At 40.3% G+C, this 25,757-nt stretch overlaps 2 protein-coding genes across 2 annotated transcripts; one reads left to right on the top strand and one right to left on the bottom strand.

Annotated features, from left to right (window-relative positions):
- Nucleotides 1–301: 301 nt before the first annotated feature.
- LOC123999583 (growth arrest-specific protein 7-like) lies at nt 302–19,005 on the top strand. The gene is made up of 10 exons (XM_046305494.1): nt 302–974; nt 6,286–6,384; nt 7,031–7,146; nt 8,303–8,377; nt 8,506–8,584; nt 9,335–9,463; nt 10,070–10,193; nt 12,225–12,304; nt 12,433–12,531; nt 16,319–19,005. Exons 1-10 carry the CDS (start codon nt 840–842, stop codon nt 16,430–16,432), a joined length of 1,050 nt encoding a protein of 349 aa, XP_046161450.1. The 5' UTR covers nt 302–839; the 3' UTR covers nt 16,433–19,005.
- A 34-nt stretch (nt 19,006–19,039) lies between these two features.
- LOC123999584 (recoverin-like) lies at nt 19,040–21,032 on the bottom strand. The gene is made up of 3 exons (XM_046305495.1): nt 20,485–21,032; nt 20,029–20,140; nt 19,040–19,876 (listed from the first exon to the last, which is right to left on the bottom strand). Exons 1-3 carry the CDS (start codon nt 20,863–20,865, stop codon nt 19,758–19,760), a joined length of 612 nt encoding a protein of 203 aa, XP_046161451.1. The 5' UTR covers nt 20,866–21,032; the 3' UTR covers nt 19,040–19,757.
- Between the last annotated feature and the right edge of the window lie 4,725 nt (nt 21,033–25,757).

Raw genomic sequence — 25,757 nt, 5'->3', positions numbered from 1 at the left:
TGAACACACATGTGGGGCCAGAGAGGCTGTTCATTGGTTGTGTTTTTCTCCCTCCTCCTCCTCCTCTTTTCCTCCTGCCTCTTAATCATAATTAGCCTTCTAGTTATCATTACTAAGCCATTTCCCTCAGACCTTGCCCCCTCTCCTCCCTCATTCAAAACCATCCCTCTCCTCTCTCTCTCTCTCTCTCTCTCTCTCTCTCTCTCTCTCTCTCTCTCTCTCTCTCTCTCTCTCTCTCTCTCTCTCTCTCTCTCTCTCACAATCCCTCTCTCACAATCCCTCTCTCTCTGTCTCTTTCTTTCTATCTATCTGAAGAGGGAAGAGGGAGGCATGGTGATCAAATTTTTTAATAAATCCCCACCTCTCCTTCAGCCTTCCATCTCTCAACTGAATTCAAGGGGGCTTTATTGGCATGGGAGACATATGTTTACATTGCTAAAGCACTCTCTCTCGCTCTCTTCCGCTGGCTCCATCCATGTGTTGTCTTACTAGTTTTCAGTATGGACAGAAGGGAGACACAGGGCTCCTTGCTGCATCTTCCCCCTGCCGTCAACCTCCAGACTCGGGTGACAGCAGTTTAACTGGAGGCTAGCCTCATCGCGCACCTAGGACTATGACCAACCGCCTCCACCCCCACTCTCCACTTCACACCTCCTCCATTCTCCCCAGCCCTTTACTCAACCCCCCCACCCCACCCCCGTGACGCGTCTCCACTCGACTCACCACGTCAGGCAGGCAGCAGGCTGTGAGAGGCAGCCTCAGTTGCAGAAGCAGGGTTTCCCCGTGAGGAGCAGAGGGAGGAGCAGAGAGAGGAGCAGGAGGAGAAGCGGTGTTTTGAGATGATGGAGGCGGCCAGCTTTGACACCGAGGAGAGCTTTGATGTTGACGATGCCTCCTGTCTCTCCCAACAGAACCCGGGGAACAATTCACCAGCCAAGAGGCAGAACAAGGAGATCAAGGAGACCAAGATAACAGTGAGTACCCTGGAGTTCCAAACCCAGAACCTCTCCATCTCACTACCCATCTCTCTCTGTCTCCCTCACTCTCTCTTTCTCTCTGTGTTGTTCTCTCTCGCTATCTCTCTCTGTTTTCTCTCTCTCTGTCTATCTCTGTTGTTTCCTTTCTCTCTCAAAGCAGCAGCAGCCTCAGACTGTGTTTAGGATACAGATCCTGTGCACCATTGCACCAGGGAGAAACAGCAGATTTGACAGAATGTTTATTTTTATCTAGGATTATTCCCTTTTGAGATAATTGAACAGAAGAAAGCAGATAACAATGTTTTACCCGACAATAGGCTAGATGTTTGTGTATTTCATTCCACCATCTGCCAACGTTAAAATGTACTGCATCTACCCACTATGCTACAGTGTGTCCGTGTAGCAGTGTAGCCTCTGTGTTTGGCTGCAGATCTCTGTGGAGTGATGGGGGAACCCACAGTGCAGGAACACTGCTGCCACACCAAACAGCCTATTGGATAGAACATTAGTCTTAATCAGTGGGGTTTCCACAGGTCAACTGCTAATCTTTTTCTCATGGACTGTAATTGTGTCTGCTCCCTTCTATCAGTCTTGTGGGTTTGGGACTGACGCTTGCACAAGCGCCATTTACACACAGGAGATGCGTCCATAAGCAATGAAGAGGTTCAGATTTCTCTCAGTTCACAGAAGCTGCCGCAGACTTTGAGTGAGAATAGGTATCCCATGCAGCAAAGTCATGTTTTTATCATACTCTTTCAATGTATGATGGGCTTTGATTTTGTTGAAAAGCACAAGCACAAGACCTTTGTAGACAGATCCAGAATCTGACGAGCCCTCTGAGTCTTCTTCTCTAGAAAACATAGAAATATATTATGTGAGTGTAATGCTGCATCCCTCCCACCCCCCAATGGACCCCACATGGCTGCAGGACAATGCAGTTCACCCAGGACTGCATTCACCAAAACACAACATCAACACTTCCACATTACAGCCATGATTATAATTCCGTTCTACTCTCCATCAACAACAGCTAATGAAAACATTTATACATCCGACAAGCAGCTTGAATTCCTACTCCCACGTATCCATAACTAGCATTCATTAAACTCATTATACTCAGAAATATATAAACTCATTTCTAGCAAATTAGGGATTTGTGTGGACCACATGTATGCAGATTTATGTAGAACATCCCTCAGAGTGTTTAAGTTGTTCTGACACTGGACCTCGTGGTTATGTAACCTATAATGAGGAATGTAGGAGGAGATGGTGAGTGCTGGGCTGAGGGCTGACAGACAGTTCTGTGTGTGCCCAGTGTTGGTTCTGCTCGGTGGGCTCGCTGGCCTGCTCCAGCCACAGGAGCTGTCAGTCTGCCTATTGTGAAGCACCACCGACCTGCACAGAGAGATGCTGCCAGTTTCCATGGTTACAAAAGCAATAGCACACTGATTAATGGTGCTGAAATGGAAAACACTGCCATTGGAAACACTGGAGCCATTCAGAAAAACAAATTGAATTGATATTGTGGAAAAATAAAAAACATGTTTTTTAATATATATATAGATATTTTTTTTACAGGTGAGCTTTGTTTTATAGGGCTTGATTGATGGCATTGTTGACAAATGATTGTGGTGCTGTTGTGCACAACATTTAACCATGACGTCATGTCTTCTGTAGAAATATGAATGGATCAAGCAATGAACATCTCAGAAAAGGAGACCAGTAGATTAGGTGACATTCATTCCATTATAATGCAGTTTTATACTTTGCGGTGTAAAGAGAAATGGCATGAATGGGGTAATTGGTCTGTGATTATTGATATTCATGGTTTTGTTCAGGGACTCATTCATTGCGTAGAAGAAGTGGTGTCGTGTAATGATTGGAATAATGGGAGGTTGTAGTCGTTGATGCTGAGTATGGCGTTCATCATGATGTCAATCCAGGAGAGTGTTTTTCTGTTGTCCCATGATGCATGTTGCGTCACGTGACCTGTCTTCCAGCTGTCATGGACAGACTCAGATCCCATATAGATGGATCACGGCCCCTCCATTAGAGACAGTGGAGGCTGGTGAAGGGAGGATGGCTCATACTAATGATCGGAATGGAGTGAATGGAACGGTGTGTCTAATGTGTTTTAATCCATTTTAATGAGCCTATCCTCCCATTTAAAGTGACACCAGCCTCCACTGATTTGAGACCAGTAGACCCGTAACCGTGTTGTTGTCTCCTCCGTATTTTAAGGCTGGTCCTGAGTGTGATGGAAGGAAGATGGACAGGGCTGAATCATCTGAATAGCCAGCCATGTTTTCCACCTCATTAAACATACTCAAGTGCTGTTTGACTTGTTGTTTGGAAGACTCAGTTGGGTTATTTTGAGTATTATTATTATATTTTTTTTAACCAATAATCACTCATTAAATTAATGAGTTGGAGGAAGCCACAGCATTCTGAGAATAGTGTTATTATGGGGGATTGTGCCTTTACAGCAAAAGTAATTTGTCGCTTAGCAACAGTGGCTGAGTACCCTACAGTCTCTGTGTGTGTGTGTGTGTGTGTGTGTGTGTGTGTGTGTGTGTGTGTGTGTGTGTGTGTGTGTGTGTGTGTGTGTGTGTGTGTGTGTGTGTGTGTGTGTGTGTGTGTGTGTGTGTGTGTGTGTGTGTGTGTGTGTGTGTGTGTGTGTGTGTGTGTGCGTGTGCGTATGTGCTGGGGGAAGAGTTATTTTCTGAAGAGTTATTTTCTGATAGTGTTAGCTAAGGTGGCAAGAGATTTATGTGTTGACACCCTGTGTATGTCTTTAAGCACGTGTTATTTTCTGTGCTTTATGTCTTTAAGCATGGGTTATTTTCTGTGCTTTATGTCTCTAAGCATGGGTTATTTTCTGTGCTTTATGTCTCTAAGCATGGGTTATTTTCTGTGCTTTATGTCTCTAAGCATGGGTTATTTTCTGTGCTTTATGTCTCTAAGCATGGGTTATTTTCTGTGCTTTATGTCTTTAAGCATGGGTTATTTTCTGTGCTTTATGTCTCTAAGCATGGGTTATTTTCTGTGCTTTATGTCTCTAAGCATGGGTTATTTTCTGTGCTTTATGTCTCTAAGCATGGGTTATTTTCTGTGCTTTATGTCTTTAAGCATGGGTTATTTTCTGTGCTTTATGTCTCTAAGCATGGGTTATTTTCTGTGCTTTATGTCTCTAAGCATGGTTTATTTTCTGTGCTTTATGTCTCTAAGCATGGATTATTTTCCATGCTGTTAGTAATATTTCTGTCTATTCAGCAGAGCTAAACCATTCCAATGTGTGAGGTCCAGCTCACAATTTTTAAACGTCCAGGCAATGAATGAACCTTTCTACATTTGCCTAAGCCTTTAGGGTGGAAATGACTGTATAATGAATGCAGGTAGAGGACAGACTGTCCCTCTGGGTGATTAGGCAAACTGGCACTTGTCAACACTGTCTGCTGTTGGGGGTAAGTGTAATTAGTCTGTTCTAAACTACAGGAATGACCATCATCATGTGAATCATTCATAAGCTATGACCCTGCCTGCCTCTCAGAATCTCCATAACACTGTCAGGCTGAACCATAACACCCTCGATTAGCTGACTGTCCAAAAACATCAACTACTATAAACCACACAGTGCCAACAGTGCCATACAATTCTCCCTGGTTTTCATATCGGTAATGAATATGAATCTCTGAGTCCTAACAGTGTAGCACCCCACTAAGAGCCCATAAAAGAGTAGTGAGCTATAGAGACAGCCATGCTGCAGATAGATGGTCTCATTTTCTGGAGGATGTGAGCAGGAGATAAACAACAGAAGTGATAGATGGCGAATCAGTGTGATGGAAAATCTGGTGTCCGTGACAATCAGTCTGATCTCTCAGGCAGAAAATGAACAAAGTGACTGGGCTCCACCAACTATGTAAATCCTGTTGTGTAGTGTTAGAAAGAGTCTACGACACTTCTATGTGTGTTCCTGCTACTGTATCTCATGTGATGTGTGGAAGCATGCATATTATGCAGACTTATAGGTGTGTGTGTGTGTGTGTGTGTGTGTGTGTGTGTGTGTGTGTGTGTGTGTGTGTGTGTGTGTGTGTGTGTGTGTGTGTGTGTGTGTGTGTGTGTGTGTGTGTGTGTGTGTGTGTGTGTGTGTGTGTGTGTGTGTGTGTGTGTGTGTGTACATATTAGATGTCCAGGGGTCATTGATAGAACTGATTTCAAGCAGGAGTTGGAGATCTCTGCAGACGGCTGGTTGCCTTCAGGAAATAACAGAGCTCATGTTAATATTTATTACAGAATAGCTTTTCGGGCTTGCTTCCATTGTTTGACAGTTTTTTCTCAGGAACTTCTCTAAATCTCTCCCTAATTCTAAATAGTTCCAACTCCCAATAGGCTCAATGATTTGCAACACAAAGCTTCAAACATTGTCATAGTTACATAAGCAAATATGGCAATCAGCTAGTAGAAATGTGCACAGTGTGTTTTTTCCTTGTGTGCTTTAGCCAAGCAGTGAACACATAATACATATTTGTGCATCTGAGATTCAGCATGTCTGGATGTCCATGTAGTCTGCTGGGATGTCATTGGCAGTATGGCATAGATAGAAGACATGTTGTTGTGCCAGCAGGGAGAGGTTACAGATGGTGAACATTACATAATTGCAGTCCTCTAAGGGTAATTGAAGACGCTATTGACCAGAGTGTGTATTCAGTCTGAGTGCTGGGTGTGTTAAGCTGTGACTCCGCTCTACAGTGGTTTGGGTTGTTGTTGGTTGTTGCCTCTATATCACTGATTGTAGGTCTTTCTCTTCATTATGATGTTGTTTTAGTTTATCGCAAATAAGTGTAAGGATCGTAAGGCCAGGACTGGCCGGTTTGTGCTCTCTCTTTCTCCCCCCTCTCTTTTCTCTCCCTCTTTCTCTGTCCCTCTCCCCTCCGTCTGTCCCTCTCCATTTCTTTCCCCGCCCCTTCTCCACCTCCGAGGGTTCTCTGGGTCACCATCTTGATGACCAACACCCCCGGAGAGTATTTACTCATTCCTGACCTTTACTCCCGTCCTCATGACAGACACAAACCGAGCCTCCATGTCCCGTCTCCAAATGAGAAGCTTCTATGCACATCTCCCACAAATGGCACCTTTGATGTCTGCTCTAACCATAGTGTTTCTCCCACATTCATTCCTGAGAGTTGAAGGCAATTAGCCTCTTTTCCTCCTCCTTTCCTTCTTCATCTCCCTCTGATGTCTCACAGAAAACCTCTCTCACTTGTCTCTCACTCTCTTGAATTCGTTTCACTATTTTTTTTGCATTCAGATCAACTGCGTGACCTTCCCGCTGCCCAGTGTGATGCCAGATCAACCAGAGCAGCAGCTACTGAAGCCCAATGAGTGGAGCTACTGTGACTACTTCTGGGTAAGATAGCGCCCTGACATCTCTAAACCACTCTCCAGCTCATAGAACAAGATCCCTACTTCCTATGTTTATAGGAATCTCAGCCCTGTTACATATGACTTTGAATCCAACAGGGTAGATTTTGTCTGTCATATTAACGCCAACTCATGTGTCTACAAACATGATTGTAACAGAAGCCTCTTTTCACTGAACTGTGATTTGGATGGTTGTTCTTGTTCCACTGAGTCATGTTCTCAGTGGCTGTCTGTATTTCTGTGGCATAATGTGCTCCACTCAGCCAAAGCTCAAGCCCATTGTGTGAAATGAATCTGTCACCTCTGGTTCACGTGGGGCTACCACATCACTCCCTGTCGTATCCGCATCCTGGTACACATAGTGGGATGTGCTGCTCCTTGTTCAACCCTTAGACACACACACACACTCATAACTCACACGCAACTGACGAACACACCCACGCGCGCATGCACTCCTTAACACATACATTTGTAGTTCTCTGACTCATACACTCATCCACACACACACACACTCCCCAACACCCCTCACCACTCACACACACTCAATGTAAACAATGTCATTTTCTCCATGAAATGAAGTCTGTGGCTGTATTGGTCTGGGTGTGTGATTGATGCTCCATCCTCTCCCTCAGACTGACAAGAAGGACCCCCAAGGGACCCCCTCTGTGGGCGGCTTTGAGGTGCTGCTGCAGAAACAGCTCAAGGGCAAACAGATGCAGAAAGAGATGGCTGAGTTCGTCCGGGAGAGGTAACACAACATAGTCAGCTTGGAAGGGGTCAGTGGTACTGTGTATTTTGTGTGTTGGGAAATGTTATTGATTCTCTTTATCGTATCTTTTTTGATCGTAATCTTATTTGGACTGTTTGTCATGTCTTATCAGGGTGAAACAGGGTTCTCTTGTCATTATGTTATTGTAGAGTGTGGGTTATTTTGTCCTTGACAACCTGGCTCCACTCTATAGTATCTATTCATATATTTACAATGTATTTATTTAGCAGATGCTCTTCTTCAGAGCGACTTGCAGGAGCAATTAGGGTTAAGTGCCTTGCTCAAGGGCACATGGAGAGATTTTTCAGCTAGTCGACTTGGGGACTGACCCGACACTGTTGACCGCCAGGCTAGCTGCTGCCCCAGGTGTATCATCCCCATGCACATCTGAATTCAGATACATGTGTTGTACTGTACTAGGTTTATAACGTTGTAGACGTACATAAAGTAGACGTCCTAAACATATGCTTTCATAGGCTTCAGCATAGCAAGAGGCCCCATTTTGCGCCCACAACAAAAGTTCCCATTGACTCAATAGACTTGATAATTAAGTGGACTTTCACTTTTTCCCCTGACTGTATTCACACAATTCATTTAAAGGTCCCATTCCCCAACGTTCTAATTCAGGGCTGACCTTTCTTCATTGGTTCAGTGAGACAGCTGACCTGATGTCAGATTCTGGCCATATCCATTTCTTTGGAATGGCCTTCGTGACCTCCCGTAGAGGACAGGTTTGCTCAGATGTGTATGGTTAATGGGTATTTGTGGGATAATTGAATGTCACAGAAATATGGCTTGCATTTCTGAGTTGCCCTCGGGGTGGCCATGAGTAAATAGCCTCACATCATTCCCATCTCTGGCCTTTCCACAGGAAAGTGCATTAACTTATATCCAGGCTGTTGTTAAAGGATATTGTTTGATATCTTCTCAGCACAGAATAATAGGCTTCTGCCTTTGAACATCATAGTGGCCACAGTGCTGTATGTCTTTGGGTGTCGGTGATATACTGGAGGACAGTGTCTCCATGCACCAATGCTCCTCTGAAACTCTGTCAGCTTTAAAAAATGTACCCCTCTATTGGTCTTCCCTGGAGTCCCATACTTTAGAGCCCCATGGCTGTCGTTGTCCGTTGCAGGATAAAGATTGAAGATGAATACTCTAAGAACCTCTCCAAGCTCTCCCAGAGCCCCTTGGCTGCTCAGGAGGAAGGGTGAGTGAGTTAACAGAATAGATTTCTATTCATTCTCTATTCTTCACCATATACCTGTTTGCTACTTGAGTGTTTTCCCATCCATTCTATCCAGTTTGGTTGATGTCTCTTGTTTGATCCCATTCCAGAACCCTTGGGGAAGCTTGGGCCCAGCTGAAGAGGAGTTGTCATGATGAGGCTGAAGTCCACCTCAAGTTCTCCAATAAGGTAGCCTACTGTCTTGCTAGAAGATACTGTGGATGTTATGATTGCATGTACTGTAACAGACCAAGAAAATTACAAAATCTCCATGTGAACCGACGGAAGTGGACAACATCCATGCTTCACTCATACCTTCAATAACATTATAAGATGTATTTTCTATGGGCTATGGAGCCCTTAGAGAAGGCTTAGTTGGCAGTCAGTTTATTTATGTGTTCCTTTGGTCAATACAAGGCCTCTAGGACCACGTCCTGGTGTGTTTGTTTACCTCACTCTGGTCTGACATGGGCAAAGAAAAAAGAGGGGGGGCTTACAGCAGCATTTACCAGTGAAGAAAAAAAACTCTACTGGGTCTAAAGAATGCTTAAAATAAAGCAGATGTAGCATTGAAGCTATACATAGCCTCCATTGTCTGATTCATTAGTGGTGTCTTCTGATGAGCCCCAGGATGCGGACATACAGCACGCCATGATCCCCTCTCCTCTGAGCTCGGAGACACCACGACTGATGGGATGGGGTTAGGTAACGTGTGGAAGAGTGAGAAATCCTCTTGAACATATAGTGGCCTAAGTGCACTTTTCATGACTATTTATATCCATGCTTTATGCAGCTAGGTCACATATATCCTGTATAGGACTACCAGGACTATAAATTGGTGTGTTTATATAATAGTTAGATAGGCAGGTACAATGTAGTTACAGTGTAGTTACACATAAGTACATATCAATTACAACTGTAATAACTGTACCTCTTCAGCTCCAGTGTGAGGTGGAGAAGCCCCTGCTGACGTTCAGAGACAACTTCAAGAAGGAGTTGAAGAAGTACGATCACCACATCATAGACCTCAGGAAGCAGCTGGCCAGCCGCTATGCAGGCGTGGAGAAGGTATGGACCATTCTAAACCAAAGCATCCTATAATCTTTGTCCTACAATTCAGGTTTTACCAGAGAAGCTTTAAATGATCCAGCATGTATGTCAGAAGAAGTGGTTTAGGAATGATCTGACTGCACCACAGCATTATTCTGTTGGACGATTGAAACCGTTCAACGTATTATAAGATGAACTGTTTTTCTGCTCAGGAAAAACCTGTTGCTTTTTGTTGCCTATCTTTCTCCCCATGGTAATCATATAGACTAGATTAATCGATCGATCATAACGTCCTGTTCGTTTTATTTGAGTTGAGGCATCCATTAAACACAGGAGATTTTGTGGGTTTACGGTTCGTGTCTGCCAAGTGCTGTGTTTACATTTCCAACAGTGTTACATCATGACATTGGAGAATTGCCTCAACAGGCGAGATGAAGGAAGATCCTGTGATGTGAAATAAGAATAGATTAAGGGATGAGGCCGGGATTTGAGTGGGGAAATAGGTAGCCGAGATGAAAGGGCTGCCATGACTGTGGTAATAGCTGTAGGTTCACTAGATCTGAGGATTAGCATGAAATGACTCATATTGTTTCTGTATTCACACTGCTGCTTGGGTTGCTGTAGGCCCGTAAAGCCCTGGCAGACCGGCAGAAAGATCTGGAAGTGAAGACCCAGCAGCTGGACATCAAGCACATGAACAAACACGAGGAGGACATCAAGAAGGCCCGGCGGAAATCCACACAAGCAGGTCAGGGGTTAGACACGCCTTGTAGCATATGTAGAGCAGCCACACTTCACAGCTCCATGAAACGCCAGCATAGCAGTGCCGATTCTACCTCCAGAGAGGAGAGACCATGCACCCAAAGCATGCTGCATTATCAGGTGTGCTTTTTATTAACTTACCACAGTGTACTTCTAAAGGCGACAAATTGCCTTTCTCCTTTCAAATCTGAGCCGTTCAATTCACCCACAGCAGTGTTTCTTGATAAATCAGCCCTGTTTCGCTGAGCAGCCGCTTTTATGTTGCGTAAGCCGCTTTTGAGGCCACTCTTGCGTTGCATGCAATTTACCTACCCTTGTGATGTTGTGCTGCCATTGTGTAAAGTTGTGGTGGTGTTTTCATCAGCAACAAGAGGCATAGCCGACAGAGTGAGAACTCTGAGGGAAGCACTCCCTGGCACAACACCAGAACACATTGCAAAAGAGAGCCAGAAGTATTTCAACATGGAAACAAGTTTAATGATCTATTTTTGTGGTGGGATAATAAGTCGGCTGGGAGAGGACCATTACCCACAATCCCCAGGACTAATCTTTTGGTCGCAGTGAACAAGGGTATGAATGGAGGACTTGTCCCATCCGGACCAGCCAGGCATCCCAAACAGTCAGATCTGGCAACATGGATCACATGGCCGGGCCTGTTGTGTAAATGGAGCAGAGACAGGGTTGCGGACAGTGCAGATATGTTTCACACGCTCAGGGTTCAGACTTGGGGTGGATTCCCAGACTGTGTTGCCTAAGAATACTATGTTTTCCCCAGCAGGGGGCAGAGGGGGTGAGGTGGGGCTGTGCTGCAGTCAGATAGGGAATGTGGGGGCGTTCAGTCAAACATGGAACTCAGACAGGAAGCCGACAACACTAAAGCTCACTGCCAACAGCAGCCCATAGTAATGTAATGATACGAAGCAATTAGCTTAGGCAAAAATATTGAGCAATGTCTCTTCATTTATACTTAAAACCATCTGTTATACTGCAAGTATATTTTCCAGTGTTTTGTGTTGTACTGTGGATCTTAAAAACATTGCATTATCATGTGCTTAGGAGACAAACACATCTTGCTTTGCATTTATATTTGAATGTGGAATCATAGTGAATATGCTTAATTCAGATAACATGAGGCTATGATCAGCCATGCAGTACAATGCCTGGGGCTCCCATTTCTTTGTATTCCAGATAGCATGATGGTACAAATAGTTATGGCGCCAAGATTGTAATTGCTTTTTCCATACATATCTATGCACACACTTTAGAGGAAAAAGCCAGTGTGAAAAAATAAAAAAATAAAAGCCGGCATCTTGTTCATTCTCTCTCCCACTCAGATAATTAGTCTCAGTTCACAGCTCTAATCAATAGATCCCGTTAGGCACGCTTTAGATGATGTCTGCCTTGTGTCTTTCACTTTTTCCAGGGGCAAATGTCATTAAAAACCCTGGCCTCATTTCCATATAGATTGAGATGTGCTATTATTGGAGAGGCTGGATTGCAACTTCCTCTGTAGTTTTGTTTTAGGTTTTTTCTTACACCCTTTCTACAGTAGGCCTTTGTAATATATGTCTAATAGATTGAACGTTTCTAGCTCACATTTACTTTGCACTTTTCTACAACCCTATTGAACCAAGCTTTATAGACTTAGCATCGGAGGTTAGCATCGGAGGTTAGCTTCGGAGGTTAGCTTCGGAGATTAGCATCGGAGGTTAGCATCGGAGGTTAGCCTCTGCATTACGTTGCATCGATAGAGATGTCCCACACTGCAACAGGCATGGTTACTGAGTGCCCTTTGCTGGAGACATAGGGACTGAGTTCATGCACGCTTTTCCTCATGCATAAGTTAATTTAGGGCCTACATTTTATATAGTAAACACTTCAAGGCCGTAGTACTTCATCTTTAACTACCACAATTTAACTGCACAGGTATACCAGAAACGTAATGTTGATTTGTTGAGTATTACCTCCTAGTCAAATACACTGTGTTGAATGACCACTCTGAATCTGTTCTCTACAGGTGATGACCTCATGCACAATGTGGACCTGTACAACCGGACCCAGTCCAAGTGGTTTGAGGAGATGGTCACCACAAGCCTGGTAATACAATTGAACTAACTCTTCATAGTCTCATTGTTGACAACAAACAATAAAAGCTGATCACGTTCATCATTATCTTTGACAGTGAGGTTGATTCCTTTGTCTATGTATTTCCCTCTGTTCTTCAGGAGCTGGAGAGACTTGAGGTTGAGAGGGTGGAGATGATACGACAGGATTTACGCCAGTACACAACGCTGCGACATGAAACTGACATGTTCAACCAAAGTGTGAGCCATGTGTCCATTTCACTTACAGTACAAGTGGCGGCTCCCTTGAGTCAAGCCTGACAGAACATGTGGCTGTTTTCTGGAGTCAGACAACCAATCTGACAGTCATGACAGCCTGGACTCTAGGGTAGAATGCGGTCACCGTAACAGACCTAGACGTAACATAGTAAAAGTACACCCCAATTAGCATGATATGGGACACCCCAATTAGCATGATATGTTACGTTTTGTGTGGTATGTATTAATTTGTAGATGTCCATCTATTTCGTATGATATGTTACAAATTACAATTCATATGTGATGAATTGCAATTTGTACAATATGTTACGAATTATGAATTGTAATGTTAGCTTGGTGGTTAGGGTTAGGGGTTAAGGTTGGGTTAAGGTTATGGTTAAGGTTAGTTTTAGGAGTTAGGTTAAGGGTTAGATTAAGGTTTAGCCAACCTTTTCTGACATGAGAGCTACTTTAAAAAAAATGAAACATGTCACGAGCTACTCGTTTTTTCTAGGCTTAAAATAGTCACATTCTTCTCCTCTCCCCTCCAGCTCTTCCCTGGGACCTTAGTGTACAGGAGTAGTGCATTATGTTTTCTGTCAATATACTTGGTAATGTTCGTTAATAAACAGATCTAAAGGGCTCTATAAAATCAAAATTGTTTTATATTTTCCCAAATTATGTTATTTCAGTTGTATTTTTCCTGGTTTAAGACTGTTTTTGTTTTTCAATTTCCAAATGACACTTGTTCATAGAAAAACGAAATTGGATGTTCTGAGTCCATGTCAATGCCTAAATAACATCAGAAGACTCATTGTTTGGGGTCTGGAAGGAAACTAACACGTTTAGATTTATAATTCCCCTTTAATTGTGCATCTAACCCTTTAATTGCGCATATAGAGAGTGAGCAATGTGCCATCTAATGTGCCGGTCTAGCAATGGTTCTGTACTACTGATGCTTATTTAATGGTAACGTTTGCAAATAATAGACACAAATGATATACAGTACTTCTGCCAGGTAAGAAATGAATTGGCAGATATCGTGTTAGGCTTGGCTTTTTAAGCGAATAGTGGCTAACTAGTGGTGGGATAATGTCAATGTTGCGTTGATTAGATTGTAGTTGGGATCTTGCGGTCTCTGATACTTTGTTTGAGATTTGTTTGTCCGTTTTAATTTTAATTTGATTTATTTTACCTTTATTTAACCAGGTAGGAAAGTTGAGAACAAGTTCTCATTTACAAATGCGACCTGGCCAAGATAAAGCAAAGCAGTTCGACACATACAACGACAACGACACATACAACGACACCTACAACGACACATGGCATAAAACAAACATACAGTCAATGATACAGTAGAAACAAGTCTATATACGATATGAGCAAATGAGGTGAGATAAGGGAGGTAAAGGCAAAAAAAGGCCATGGTGGCAAAGTAAATACAATACTCTCACAGTCATCTGGTAACCCAGTGAGACTATTTCTTTTTTCGATTTTCCGTTCGTTTAGCATAATCCTTCTATTAATTGGTCTAGTCCAGTAAAACACTGGAATGGTAGATTTGCAGTGGAAGAATGTGCAAAGTAGAAATAAAAATAATGGGGTGCAAAGGAGTAAAATAAATAAATAAAATAAAAACAGTAGGGAAAGAGGTAGTTGTTTGGGCTAAATTATAGGTGGGCTATGTACAGGTGCAGTAATCTGTGAGCTGCTCTGACAGCTGGTGCTTAAAGCTAGTGAGGGAGATAAGTGTTTCCAGTTTCAGAGAATTTTCTAGTTCGTTCCAGTCATTGGCAGCAGAGAACTGGAAGGAGAGGCGGCCAAAGAAAGAATTGGTTTTGGGGGTGACCAGAGAGATATACCTACTGGAGCAGGCGGGCAGGTGCAGGCAGCGATCGGTTGAAGAGCATGCATTTAGTTTTACTTGTATTTAAGAGCAATTGGAAGCCACGGAAGGAGAGTTGTATGGCATTGAAACTTGCCTGGAGGGTTGTTAACACAGTGTACAAAGAAGGGCCAGAAGTATACAGAATGGTGTCGTCTGCGTAGAGGTGGATCAGAGACTCACCAGCAGCAAGAGCGACATCATTGATGTATACAGAGAAGAGAGTCGGTCCAAGAATTTAATCCTGTGGCACCCCCATAGAGACTGCCAGAGGTCCGGACAACAGACCCTCCGATTTGACACACTGAACTCTATCAGAGAAGTAGTTGGTGAACCAGGCGAGGCAATCATTTGAGAAACCAATCAACCAACCAACCAGTTTGCGATGGAACGTGAAAAATGCATGCACTTTCAGAATTGTTGGCGAGCTACTCATAGGTGGGCTGTGTGGGTGGGCTGTGTGGGTGGGCTGTGTGGGTGGGCTGCGAGATCGATCTGTTGGAGACCCCTGTGCTAAGTCGGTTCAAAGTATCTAAAAAGTAGTAAGGAGTTGCAAAGTTGCTAATGAGCTAAAATGCTAATATTGTCTGTGATGAGATTCGAGTACGCAAATTTTGGATTGCTAGACGTTCGCGTTATACACGTAACCTTCTGTCTTATGTAACCATGCCAAACGTAACATATCATACTCATTTTAGTGTCCCGTATTTACATTTACTATGTTACATCTAGTCTGTAAGACCAGACTGGCCATGGGCAGCCTAGTTAATTGATGAGCAGTTTGGAACTGTTAAAGAATGAAATATACAACATAGGTTGCACTTTGTGTGATGATTACCTTCTTTTTGAGAGCATAGTGCTGCAGTAAAACAGAATGGTCACCAGTGAAATAGGTATTTTGGAGAGCATAGTGCTGCAGTAAAACAGAATGGTCACCAGTGAAATAGGTCTTTTGGAGAGCATAGTGCTGCAGTAAAACAGAATGGTCACCAGTGAAATAGGTCTTTTGGAGAGCATAGTGCTACAGTAAAACAGAATGGTCACCAGTGAAATAGGTCTTTTGGAGTGTGGTGTATGTTGATTTTTTTTTAAACCGATCCATTTAGCTAACAATTCTAGATCAAGTATCCCAATACAAAGGATTTGTGCAATGTACTCAGATCAACGTTTTGGTAAGCATGTTTGTTGTGAAAATGCTGGCCAAACAGTTAAAATGATTTCACTGCCTCAACTCGATCACCATACCTCTATCACCCCTTCACCAGCTGTTATCACCCCCTGCTGACTGTTTCACTGGGCCATACTTGAACAGGGAGAAGGAACCCAGATGCTCTCCTCATGTAGGAGGTGCAAACACCTGCAGATCTAACGAGACGTTGAGGGTCCTGTACCAAGGGTAGTGCCACTTTGGGTGATGGTGAAGGCCAATTACAGGTGGCACACACTACTGATCAGCCTAATAAGGAGGTTGTCCTTTAGAGGGCCACTATAACAAGCTCAGATGATACCCGCTGGCACACTTGTTTGCCTCCAGTTGTATTAGCAAAAGGCAGCTCGATGTGTCTCCAGAAACAGTACGCTTAACCCTGTCCACTATGGATAGAAGTGTTTGTCTCTCCCCTCATTGTGTTCTGTATGAGCATCTATGAGTTCTCTAAGCATTTACATCGTCTATGAGATGTGTCAGTGTTGGCTTCATGTGTGATGAAATATATGTGTGTGATGAAATATATGTGTGTGTGTGTGTGTGTGTGTGTGTGTGTGTGTGTGTGTGTGTGTGTGTGTGTGTGTGTGTGTGTGTGTGTGTGTGTGTGTGTGTGTGTGTGTGTGTGTGTGTGTGTGTGTGTGTGTGTGTGTGTGTGTGTGTGTGTGTGTGTGTGTGTGTGTGTGTGTGTGTGTTGGCAGACGGTGGAGCCAGTGGATCAGCTGCTTCAGAGTGTGGACCCAGCCAAAGACCGAGAGCTGTGGGTGCAGGAACACAAGACCGGGGAGCTCCGCCCTGTGGACATGGACATATAGTTAACTACACTGACGTACCTCAAGCAGCCAGAGGCAACACCTCCATACTGTCAGAATCCCAGGCCTCCCACAGAACATTCCAACTACAGCTACAGGTGCAGGTGCATGTATGTTCAGGATAAGGTGAGGCCTGTACATTCTGTCTATGATGACATCAGAATAGCACAATGTTATCTCAGTGATAACTGGAGAAAAGTTAGCATTCCCAATGCAGTGCTTTTGAACCTACAATGGAAAAACAAGATATCAATAGTCCAAATACCAGCATGTTACAGTAATACAATGTTTGATAGTTTTATTCTGTACAATGAATGCCACTAAACAAGCTTAAACAATTATTTAGGGTTTTATCTGTTGTAAAATTAGAAGTTTCCACTATTAAGAATGATACATTTTTATGTATTTGAGAAATAGATTGGATGCATTGTAAAACCTTATAATTTTGGCATATAAACTGAACAACTAATTATTAACATTTCACTTTATTTTAGATACTGGAATATGAAACATTATGTGATATCCTAGATTAATTATGATATATTTTCATATTTACATTTGACCTGTCAAGATATGCATGTTTTGGGAAAAGATCTTACATTTACTGTATATGGTTAAGTGCATATTTGTGAAATATGATGGCTGTCTTGGCACTGTAGTACAATGTATATGGGATGTGTTTACAGAAAGTATATACCCCAAGTTACTGCACTCAATGAACAAGAGTGAATCAAGTCATTAAGGTTTGTCATGAACATGAATTTATGTACAACAACCTCTCTCTAAGTTGAATAGGAGAAACAGCATGTCTGTCACACGTCACCTCGTGTGGCAGATTGGAACATAGGCCTGAGAATATTTTGGATCTGTGGTGAGACAATGATGGCGACGATCCATGTTACAATGAACACCTTTTAGTGCCTCAAGGTTATAAACAGTACCTGGAATGTTGTTGATATATTCTATTCTGCATCAGTGTATATTTGTAGATACAAGCTAGATGTATTTTGCTGTTAACTGTTTAAGTGGTCTTGCACTTTCGGTCAACTAAATGTTTGTACCTTGTTGTTTGTATGAATTATAACAGGATACATGTCAACAGATTCTAAAATCATTCATTCATTTTGCACGGCACTTTGTGAGTCAACCATTGCTTAGAGTTGGGAATTGCTATTTTGCATTTATCCTAAATACAGTCCACTTTGTATATCCAAGAGGAGTCATCACTTGGAAGCTCACATTTTAATGACTCGCAAAAGCTCATCAGAAAAAGTGGTCAGTGTTACTTGCAATGGAACCTGTGCTTGTCCATACATTTCCTATAGTATGCTATTAACAGATAATAGCATGGCCTTTAGCCAACATATCCACCTAAACAAGCGTACATGATATAAAATACTGCATGTTTATGTGTCTGTCTGTCTGTCTGTCATTCTGTATTTTGCCGTTAGTTATTCTGGGAGTGCAACAAAGCAGGGACTTACTGTGTTTATGGACCATCTCCTCAGACTATCACTCCTTTCATATTCTAATGTGGATAATGCATTCACTATTCCAAGACATGCATACAGAGAACACATCTATTCAGTATATAGACAACGTCTATTCAGTATATACATGCCTTATCCACATTGTTTCTAGGTGAGAAAATATGAAAATACCACTGAAATGATTTGCATTATTCTATCACAAACTAATCCAGATTGAAATGTTGTACTTATTGTATAAGTTATCCTGCTACAGTATGTGTCAATGTTATATGAGTTATGGTAAAGTTCTTACATTAGAAGTTAATGTACTTAACTTAACCACTCATTTTGTAGTAATGTTGATTTAATTGCCTTTTGTTAACTGATTTCCATTTCTCATGTACATCAATTCAAATGTTTCCAATCTTTAAAGAAATGTCAAATCATTGGTGACCTTTGTCCAGACAATATACTGTAGAATGCTGTGTCTAAATTAAATCGTTTCCTTGGAAATACGATTTGACAAGACTTTAAAGGGTTTTGTTTCATTATCATATACTGGCTTACATACAGTTTGGCTTACTTCAAGTCCTGGGACATGTTTACATGAATTGGATTCATCCCAATGAGCAGATGAAATTCAGCCTTTTGCCTCTGGCTTTTAAGGTCAATCCCCTCCCCTCTGACTGTCTGTGGATTGGCCAGGGAGATCCAGGGAGATAGGCCAGGTGGGGGAATATTGACATGAAACCAGGCCATGCATTACTGGGAGCCAGATCAGGCTTTAGAGAGAGAACGAGTCCTGTGTTTCTGACCTTACAGCCTGGACAAGTTCAGTGCCAAGATGACATATGATTGGAGTTAAAGCACATGTTCTGTAATTCATTATTTGACGTGTGTACTGTATGGAGCTCCTCGCTCTAGATCATCTTTAATATTGCAGATTGTGGGTTCTATCAATGTAATTGTTTGCGTCATTTCCAATATTTTGTTCTTTATTATATCCTCCTAACCCCACCACCCCTCCACGAACTGGAGTAAACGAATGGACGACAATACTTAGACTTATACTCCCTGCTTATACAATATATTTTACAGGCACAGTACGTTATATTTATGTTTTTAGAACCCCTTTATAATGTCATTTTTCACAGCGTTTTTTATTATATAGTTTCCAGCAGTCTCTGGCAGCATCAACAAAATGTCATCAATATTCAAGAAAAAAGACTCCTTTTCCTTTGTTCTACCAGTTGAATACTGTACATTGTATGAGGTTTCAGTCCTGCTAAGCACATTATAAGACACATTCTATAGACATGATTACCTTCATAACAAACCTCTGCCAGGATGTTTTTTAAACTGACCTTCACATACTAATAGGATTGATAGTAAGACAGGGATTGTTAACTTCAGCCTAATTCCCTTCATAAGGAGCTCCCCACTGGGCACAGATGTCAAGTCTATGTTGGTTCGACATAATTTCATTTAAATATCATGGAAACAACATTGATTCAACCAGTGTGTGCCCAGTGGGTCCTTACGGGCGGCTTTCTCTTTATTAAACTAATGAATGCAAGTGAACACAGCAGCAGGCAACAGAATCCTGGAAACCATTCATTCATTACGAAATAGAAAAGAATACCCATCATTCTAGAGCACGGAACAGTTATTTGAGTGGGAAGAAAAGTCCAGGTGGCTCATTGACAAACAGGTCATCCACCACAATGTGCGGTACTTCAATGTGTAAGCCAATGTTGTCTAGCGCACAAAGAGCCCAGGTCTGGCAGGAGAGTTGGGTTTGTAAACAGTAAAGCTTTGAACAGTCTTATAGAATTCAAAAGAATGATTTTGTCGGAAAGCTATTGTTTCTTCTCCTTCAGTTTGTCCTTGATTTTCTGGGGCTCATCATACTGAATCAACCGTAGGATGTCCTTGTTGTCCATCACTCCTTGAATGAATTCCCTCTCTGCAATCTTGTCTGGAAAGGAAACATAGAAAATGTCATTACTGAATCAACATTATTATGGTTGTTTATTTAATGTGTCTAATTGTGCAAAACCCATAAGAAGTCTCTCATGCCAGAAGTTCTCATCCTATCACATTTAGAAAATTCTTCACAATCAAAATTACCATCTTCCTTCTTTCCAAAAAAGTCCCAGACTTTGTCTGCTCTCTTATCAGGTGTGTTTTCATCTTCAGGCAGGTCCTTTTGGTCTTCCTCGGGAATCATGTTAAATATTGACTGTAAAGTAATATAACAATAAGGAAAAACATGTAACTTTCAAATGTAGGTTAAATACTGAATTCAGCACATGTACTATAAAAGCACCGTTCAAAAATGAAGATTGCTCTCCCATCATATTTTTACGGGATGACTGAATACGTAGAATATTAAACAATTCACCTAATCATTTCACAAATGTATGAAATAATATATGTTCTGCTTTTAATTTGATTCATCTTGTTACACTTTTTGGTTGTAACTAAGATCTTTGTTTATGTCCATTCTGTATACTGAGTGGTTCAGTAATTACCACCACCACTGTGTCTTCACACTAGAGGCAGAGAAATTGTTTGTTTTTGTACCTTAACAATCTCTTGGATCTCATTTTTGCTGATGGTTCCGTTTCCATCCACGTCGTAGAGGGCGAAGGCCCACTCTAGCTTCTGCAGGGTCTTGCCTCCGGAGGTAAGGTGCAGGGCCACAATGTACTCCTTAAAGTCCAGTTGACCATCTGCGTTGGTATCAAAGCTCCTAAAAACATGCCTTGCGTACTCAGTAGGATCTGCATTAGGGAAGAAGCTGGCATAGATGCCCTCAAATTGCTCCTTGGTGATCCTGCCTGTGGGGCATTCCTTGAGGAAGGACTGGTACCAGACACACAGCTCGGCCTCGTTGTACTTAGTATTGGACTTCAGGTCCTCCAGAAGTTCCTTGGACAGTGCCCCACTCTTAGAATTCCCCATGCTGCAAATAAACACTATGGTGAAGTGATAATATTGTTATTTTTCTTGTTTTGTGTGCACTACCTCTCTCATCTGACTTGGAGATAACAACCTGTTGGCTTCTTCCTGACTTGGTCTGACTCTCCTTCTCACCCTGACCACTTCACAATGTGCTGAACAGGATTATGGTCATCGCTACTTAAATACCGGACGAGCTGTCTTGAAGATAAAGAGGATAACTACGTCATACGAGGTTGACATATTTTCTACGAGGTTGACATACAGGCACAATTTTCTATGGGGTCCAATGAGGTAGTAGTGTATGCACACATGACATCATACAGGCACAATGACATCAAGCTTTGCATAATACAGGTTGATACAGTTTAAGATTAGCTAAGGATTAGATTGAGCTTTCTGGATATAATATGTCCATTGTTGCCAAAATAACATTGTTACATGATTTCAAGATATTGATACCACCATCCTATTTCATCTATTGTAGTTGACACTACAGTGATGTTCACTGACTTAATTTTTATTTTCCCTTTATTTAACTAGGAAAGTCTGTTTAGAACAAATTCTTATTTTCAATGACGGCCTAGGAAAAGTGGGTTAACTGCCTTGTTCAGGGGCAGAACAACAGATTTGTATCTTGTCAGCTCGGGGATTCAATCTTGCAACATTTTGGTTACTGTCCCAACGCTCTAACCACTAGGCTACCCGTCGGCTACCTGGTTTGTGGTAAACAAGATATGTGAATGAGCAGGGTGAAAGGTGTGCAAGTTTAAACCCACCTGTAGAGCAGGGTATTCGTGTCTGTGAAGCAGCTCAGGGCTGTCCCTGTAGCTAGCATAGGGAGATGAGATGAATTGTCTCTCCATTGATGACTGGGCCATCTGCTGTTTTAGTAATTGGACCTCAATGAATTCAGGAATTGAGCTGTGTAAGTGCTGTGCTGTGAGAGTGATGGCTTTACTCTAACAGCTCTGTCACAGCATCATACACTCCTCTACTAGAGCTGGCTAATGCTCAGCGTAATTAGAAAAGTTGGCTAATTTAGATTAAATTCCTGAAAATGATTCATGTTTCCACAGAGTCTTTGCCAATATTGACACCCATATAAGATGACCCTGCTCAGACCATGTCAACATTGCCATGTCATTGACAGATGTCAAGTTTGTTTACGTAGTGTTGTAAAGCAAGTCTTCATTTTTATTTCAGTATTGGTTACAGAAGGTAAGGATTTAAACAAGGAAACGTTGTTATATACTACATCCTCAAAAGTATGTGGACACCCTTTCAAATTTGTTGATTGGGCTATTTCAGCCACATCCATTGCTGACAGGTGTATAAAATCGAGCACAGGGCCATGCAATCTCCATAGACAAACATTGGTAGTAGAATGGCCTTACTGAAGAGCTCTGTGACTTTCAATGTCGCACAGTCATAGGATGCCATATTTCCAACCAGTCAGTTTCTCAAATGTCTGCCCTGCTAGAGCTTCCCCGGTCAACTGTATGTGCTGTTATTGTGAAGTGGAAACGTCTAGAAGCAACAATGGCTCACAGAATGGGACCGTTGAGTGCTGGAGCGTGTAGAACGTAAAAATCGTCTGTTCTCAGTTGCAACACTCACTACCGAGTTCCAAACTGCCTCTGGAAGCAACATCAACACAAGAACTGTTCTTCGGGACCTTCATGAAATGGGTTTCCATGGCCGAGCAGTTGCACACAAGCCTAAGATCACCATGCGCAGTGCCAAGCGTCGGCTGGAGTGGTGTAAAGCTGGAGTGGTGTAAAGTGGAAGCTCGTTCTCTGGAGTAATTGATTTGAAATTCAGAATTATTATTTGAATGATCAATAATATGGATGCCTATAATACCATCTTCAAGTCAATTGTTATGACTGGCAATGGTATTAACAGCATAAAAACTGTAAATGATAGTGAGACAATTAGCATTATGTGTGTTATGGTGTTAGTGGTATGTTGTGTAGGTACCAGGCTAAGATGTCAGTGTGCTGAGCTCAGCTCAAGGTATTTGCGTTGCCCTCTTGTTACAAGAGAGTGAAGTCTAAGCAACCCGTTTACAGTACTGTACGTCTGATCATCTATGACACAATGGGGGAAATCATATTGGTGTTTAATGTCAGCATCTTTATAACTTCATACCGTAGCTAAATAACTTTATACCATATATCTTTATAACTTTATACCGTAGCTAAATAACTTTATACCGTATATCTTTATAACTTCATACCGTAGCTAAATAACTTTATACCATATATCTTTATAACTTCATACCGTAGCTAAATAACTTTATACCATATATCTTTATAACTTTATACCGTAGCTAAATAACTTTATACCGTATATCTTTATAACTTTATACCGTATATCTTTATAACTTCATACCGTAGCTAAATAACTTTATACCATATATCTTTATAACTTTATACCGTAGCTAAATAACTTTATACCGTATATCTTTATAACTTTATACCGTAGCTAAATAACTTTATACCATATATCTTTATAACTTTATACCGTAGCTAAATAACTTTATACCGTATATCTTTATAACTTTATACCATATATCTTTATAACTTCATACCGTAGCTAAATAACTTTATACCATATATCTTTATAACTTTATACCGTAGCTAAATAACTTTATACCGTATATCTTTATAACTTTATACCGTAGCTAAATAACTTTATACCATATATCTTTATAACTTTATACCGTAGCTAAATAACTTTATACCGTATATCTTTATAACTTTATACCATATATCTTTATAACATATATCTTTATAACCGTAGCTAAATAACTTTATACCATATATCTTTATAACTTTATACCGTAGCTAAATAACTTTATACCGTATATCTTTATACCGTAGCTAAATAACTTTATACCATATATCTTTATAACTTCATACCGTAGCTAAATAACTTTATACCATATATCTTTATAACTTTATACCGTAGCTAAATAACTTTATACCATATATCTTTATAACTTTATACCGTAGCTAATTAACTTTATACCGTATATCTTTATAACTTTATACCGTATATCTTTATAACTTTATACCATATATCTTTATAACTTTATACCGTATATCTTTATAACTTTATACCATATATCTTTATAACTTTATACCGTAGCTAAATAACTTTATACCATATATCTTTATAACTTTATACCGTAGCTAAATAACTTTATACCGTATATCTTTATAACTTTATACCGTATATCTTTATAACTTTATACCATATATCTTTATAACTTTATACCGTATATCTTTATAACTTTATACATATATCTTTATAACTTTATACCATATATCTTTATAACTTTATACCATATATCTTTATAACTTTATACCGTAAAATAACTTTATACCATATATCTTTATAACTTTATACCGTAGCTAAATAACTTTATACCGTATATCTTTATAACTTTATACCGTATATCTTTATAACTTTATACCTTTATATCTTTATAACTTCATACCGTAGCTAAATAACTTTATACCGTATATCTTTATAACTTTATACCGTATATCTTTATAACTTCATACCGTAGCTAAATAACTTTATTATATCTTTATAACTTTATATCTATTATAACTTTATACCGTATATCTTTATAACTTTATACCGTATATCTTTATCTTTTTATATCTTTATAACTTTATACCATATATCTTTATAACTTTATACCGTAGCTAAATAACTTTATACCGTATATCTTTATAACTTCATACCGTAGCTAAATAACTTTATACCGTATATCTTTATAACTTCATACCGTATATCTTTATACCGTATATCTTTTTATACCGTACCTAAATAACTTTATACCGTATATCTTTATAACTTCATACCGTAGCTAAATAACTTTATACCGTATATCTTTATAACTTCATACCGTAGCTAAATAACTTTATACCGTATATCTTTATAACTTCATACCGTATATCTTTATAACTTCATACCGTATATCTTTATAACTTCATACCGTAGCTAAATAACTTTATACCGTATATCTTTATAACTTTTTATACCGTATATCTTTATAACTTTATACCATATATCTTTATAACTTTATACCGTAGCTAAATAACTTTATACCGTATATCTTTATAACTTTATACCGTATATCTTTATAACTTTATACCATATATCTTTATAACTTTATACCGTATATCTTTATAACTTTATACCATATATCTTCATAACTTTATACCGTAGCTAAATAACTTTATACCATATATCTTTATAACTTTATACCGTAGCTAAATAACTTTATACCGTATATCTTTATAACTTTATACCGTATATCTTTATAACTTTATACCGTATATCTTTATAACTTCATACCGTAGCTAAATAACTTTATACCGTATATCTTTATAACTTTATACCGTATATCTTTATAACTTCATACCGTAGCTAAATAACTTTATACCGTATATCTTTATAACTTTATACCGTATATCTTTATAACTTTATACCGTATATCTTTATAACTTTATACCGTATATCTTTAGAACTTTATACCATATATCTTTATAACTTTATACCGTAGCTAAATAACTTTATACCGTATATCTTTATAACTTCATACCGTAGCTAAATAACTTTATACCGTATATCTTTATAACTTCATACCGTATATCTTTATAGCTTTATACCGTACCTAAATAACTTTATACCGTATATCTTTATAACTTCATACCGTAGCTAAATAACTTTATACCGTATATCTTTATAACTTCATACCGTAGCTAAATAACTTTATACCGTATATCTTTATAACTTCATACCGTAGCTAAATAACTTTATACCGTATATCTTTATAACTTTATACCGTATATCTTTATAACTTTATACCGTAT

Source organism: Oncorhynchus gorbuscha, linkage group LG16 (genome assembly GCF_021184085.1).
Source record: "Oncorhynchus gorbuscha isolate QuinsamMale2020 ecotype Even-year linkage group LG16, OgorEven_v1.0, whole genome shotgun sequence".
NCBI lineage: Eukaryota > Metazoa > Chordata > Actinopteri > Salmoniformes > Salmonidae > Oncorhynchus > Oncorhynchus gorbuscha.
Note: the sequence above shows the minus strand (reverse complement) of the source record. Positions and strands in the feature narration are given on the sequence as shown.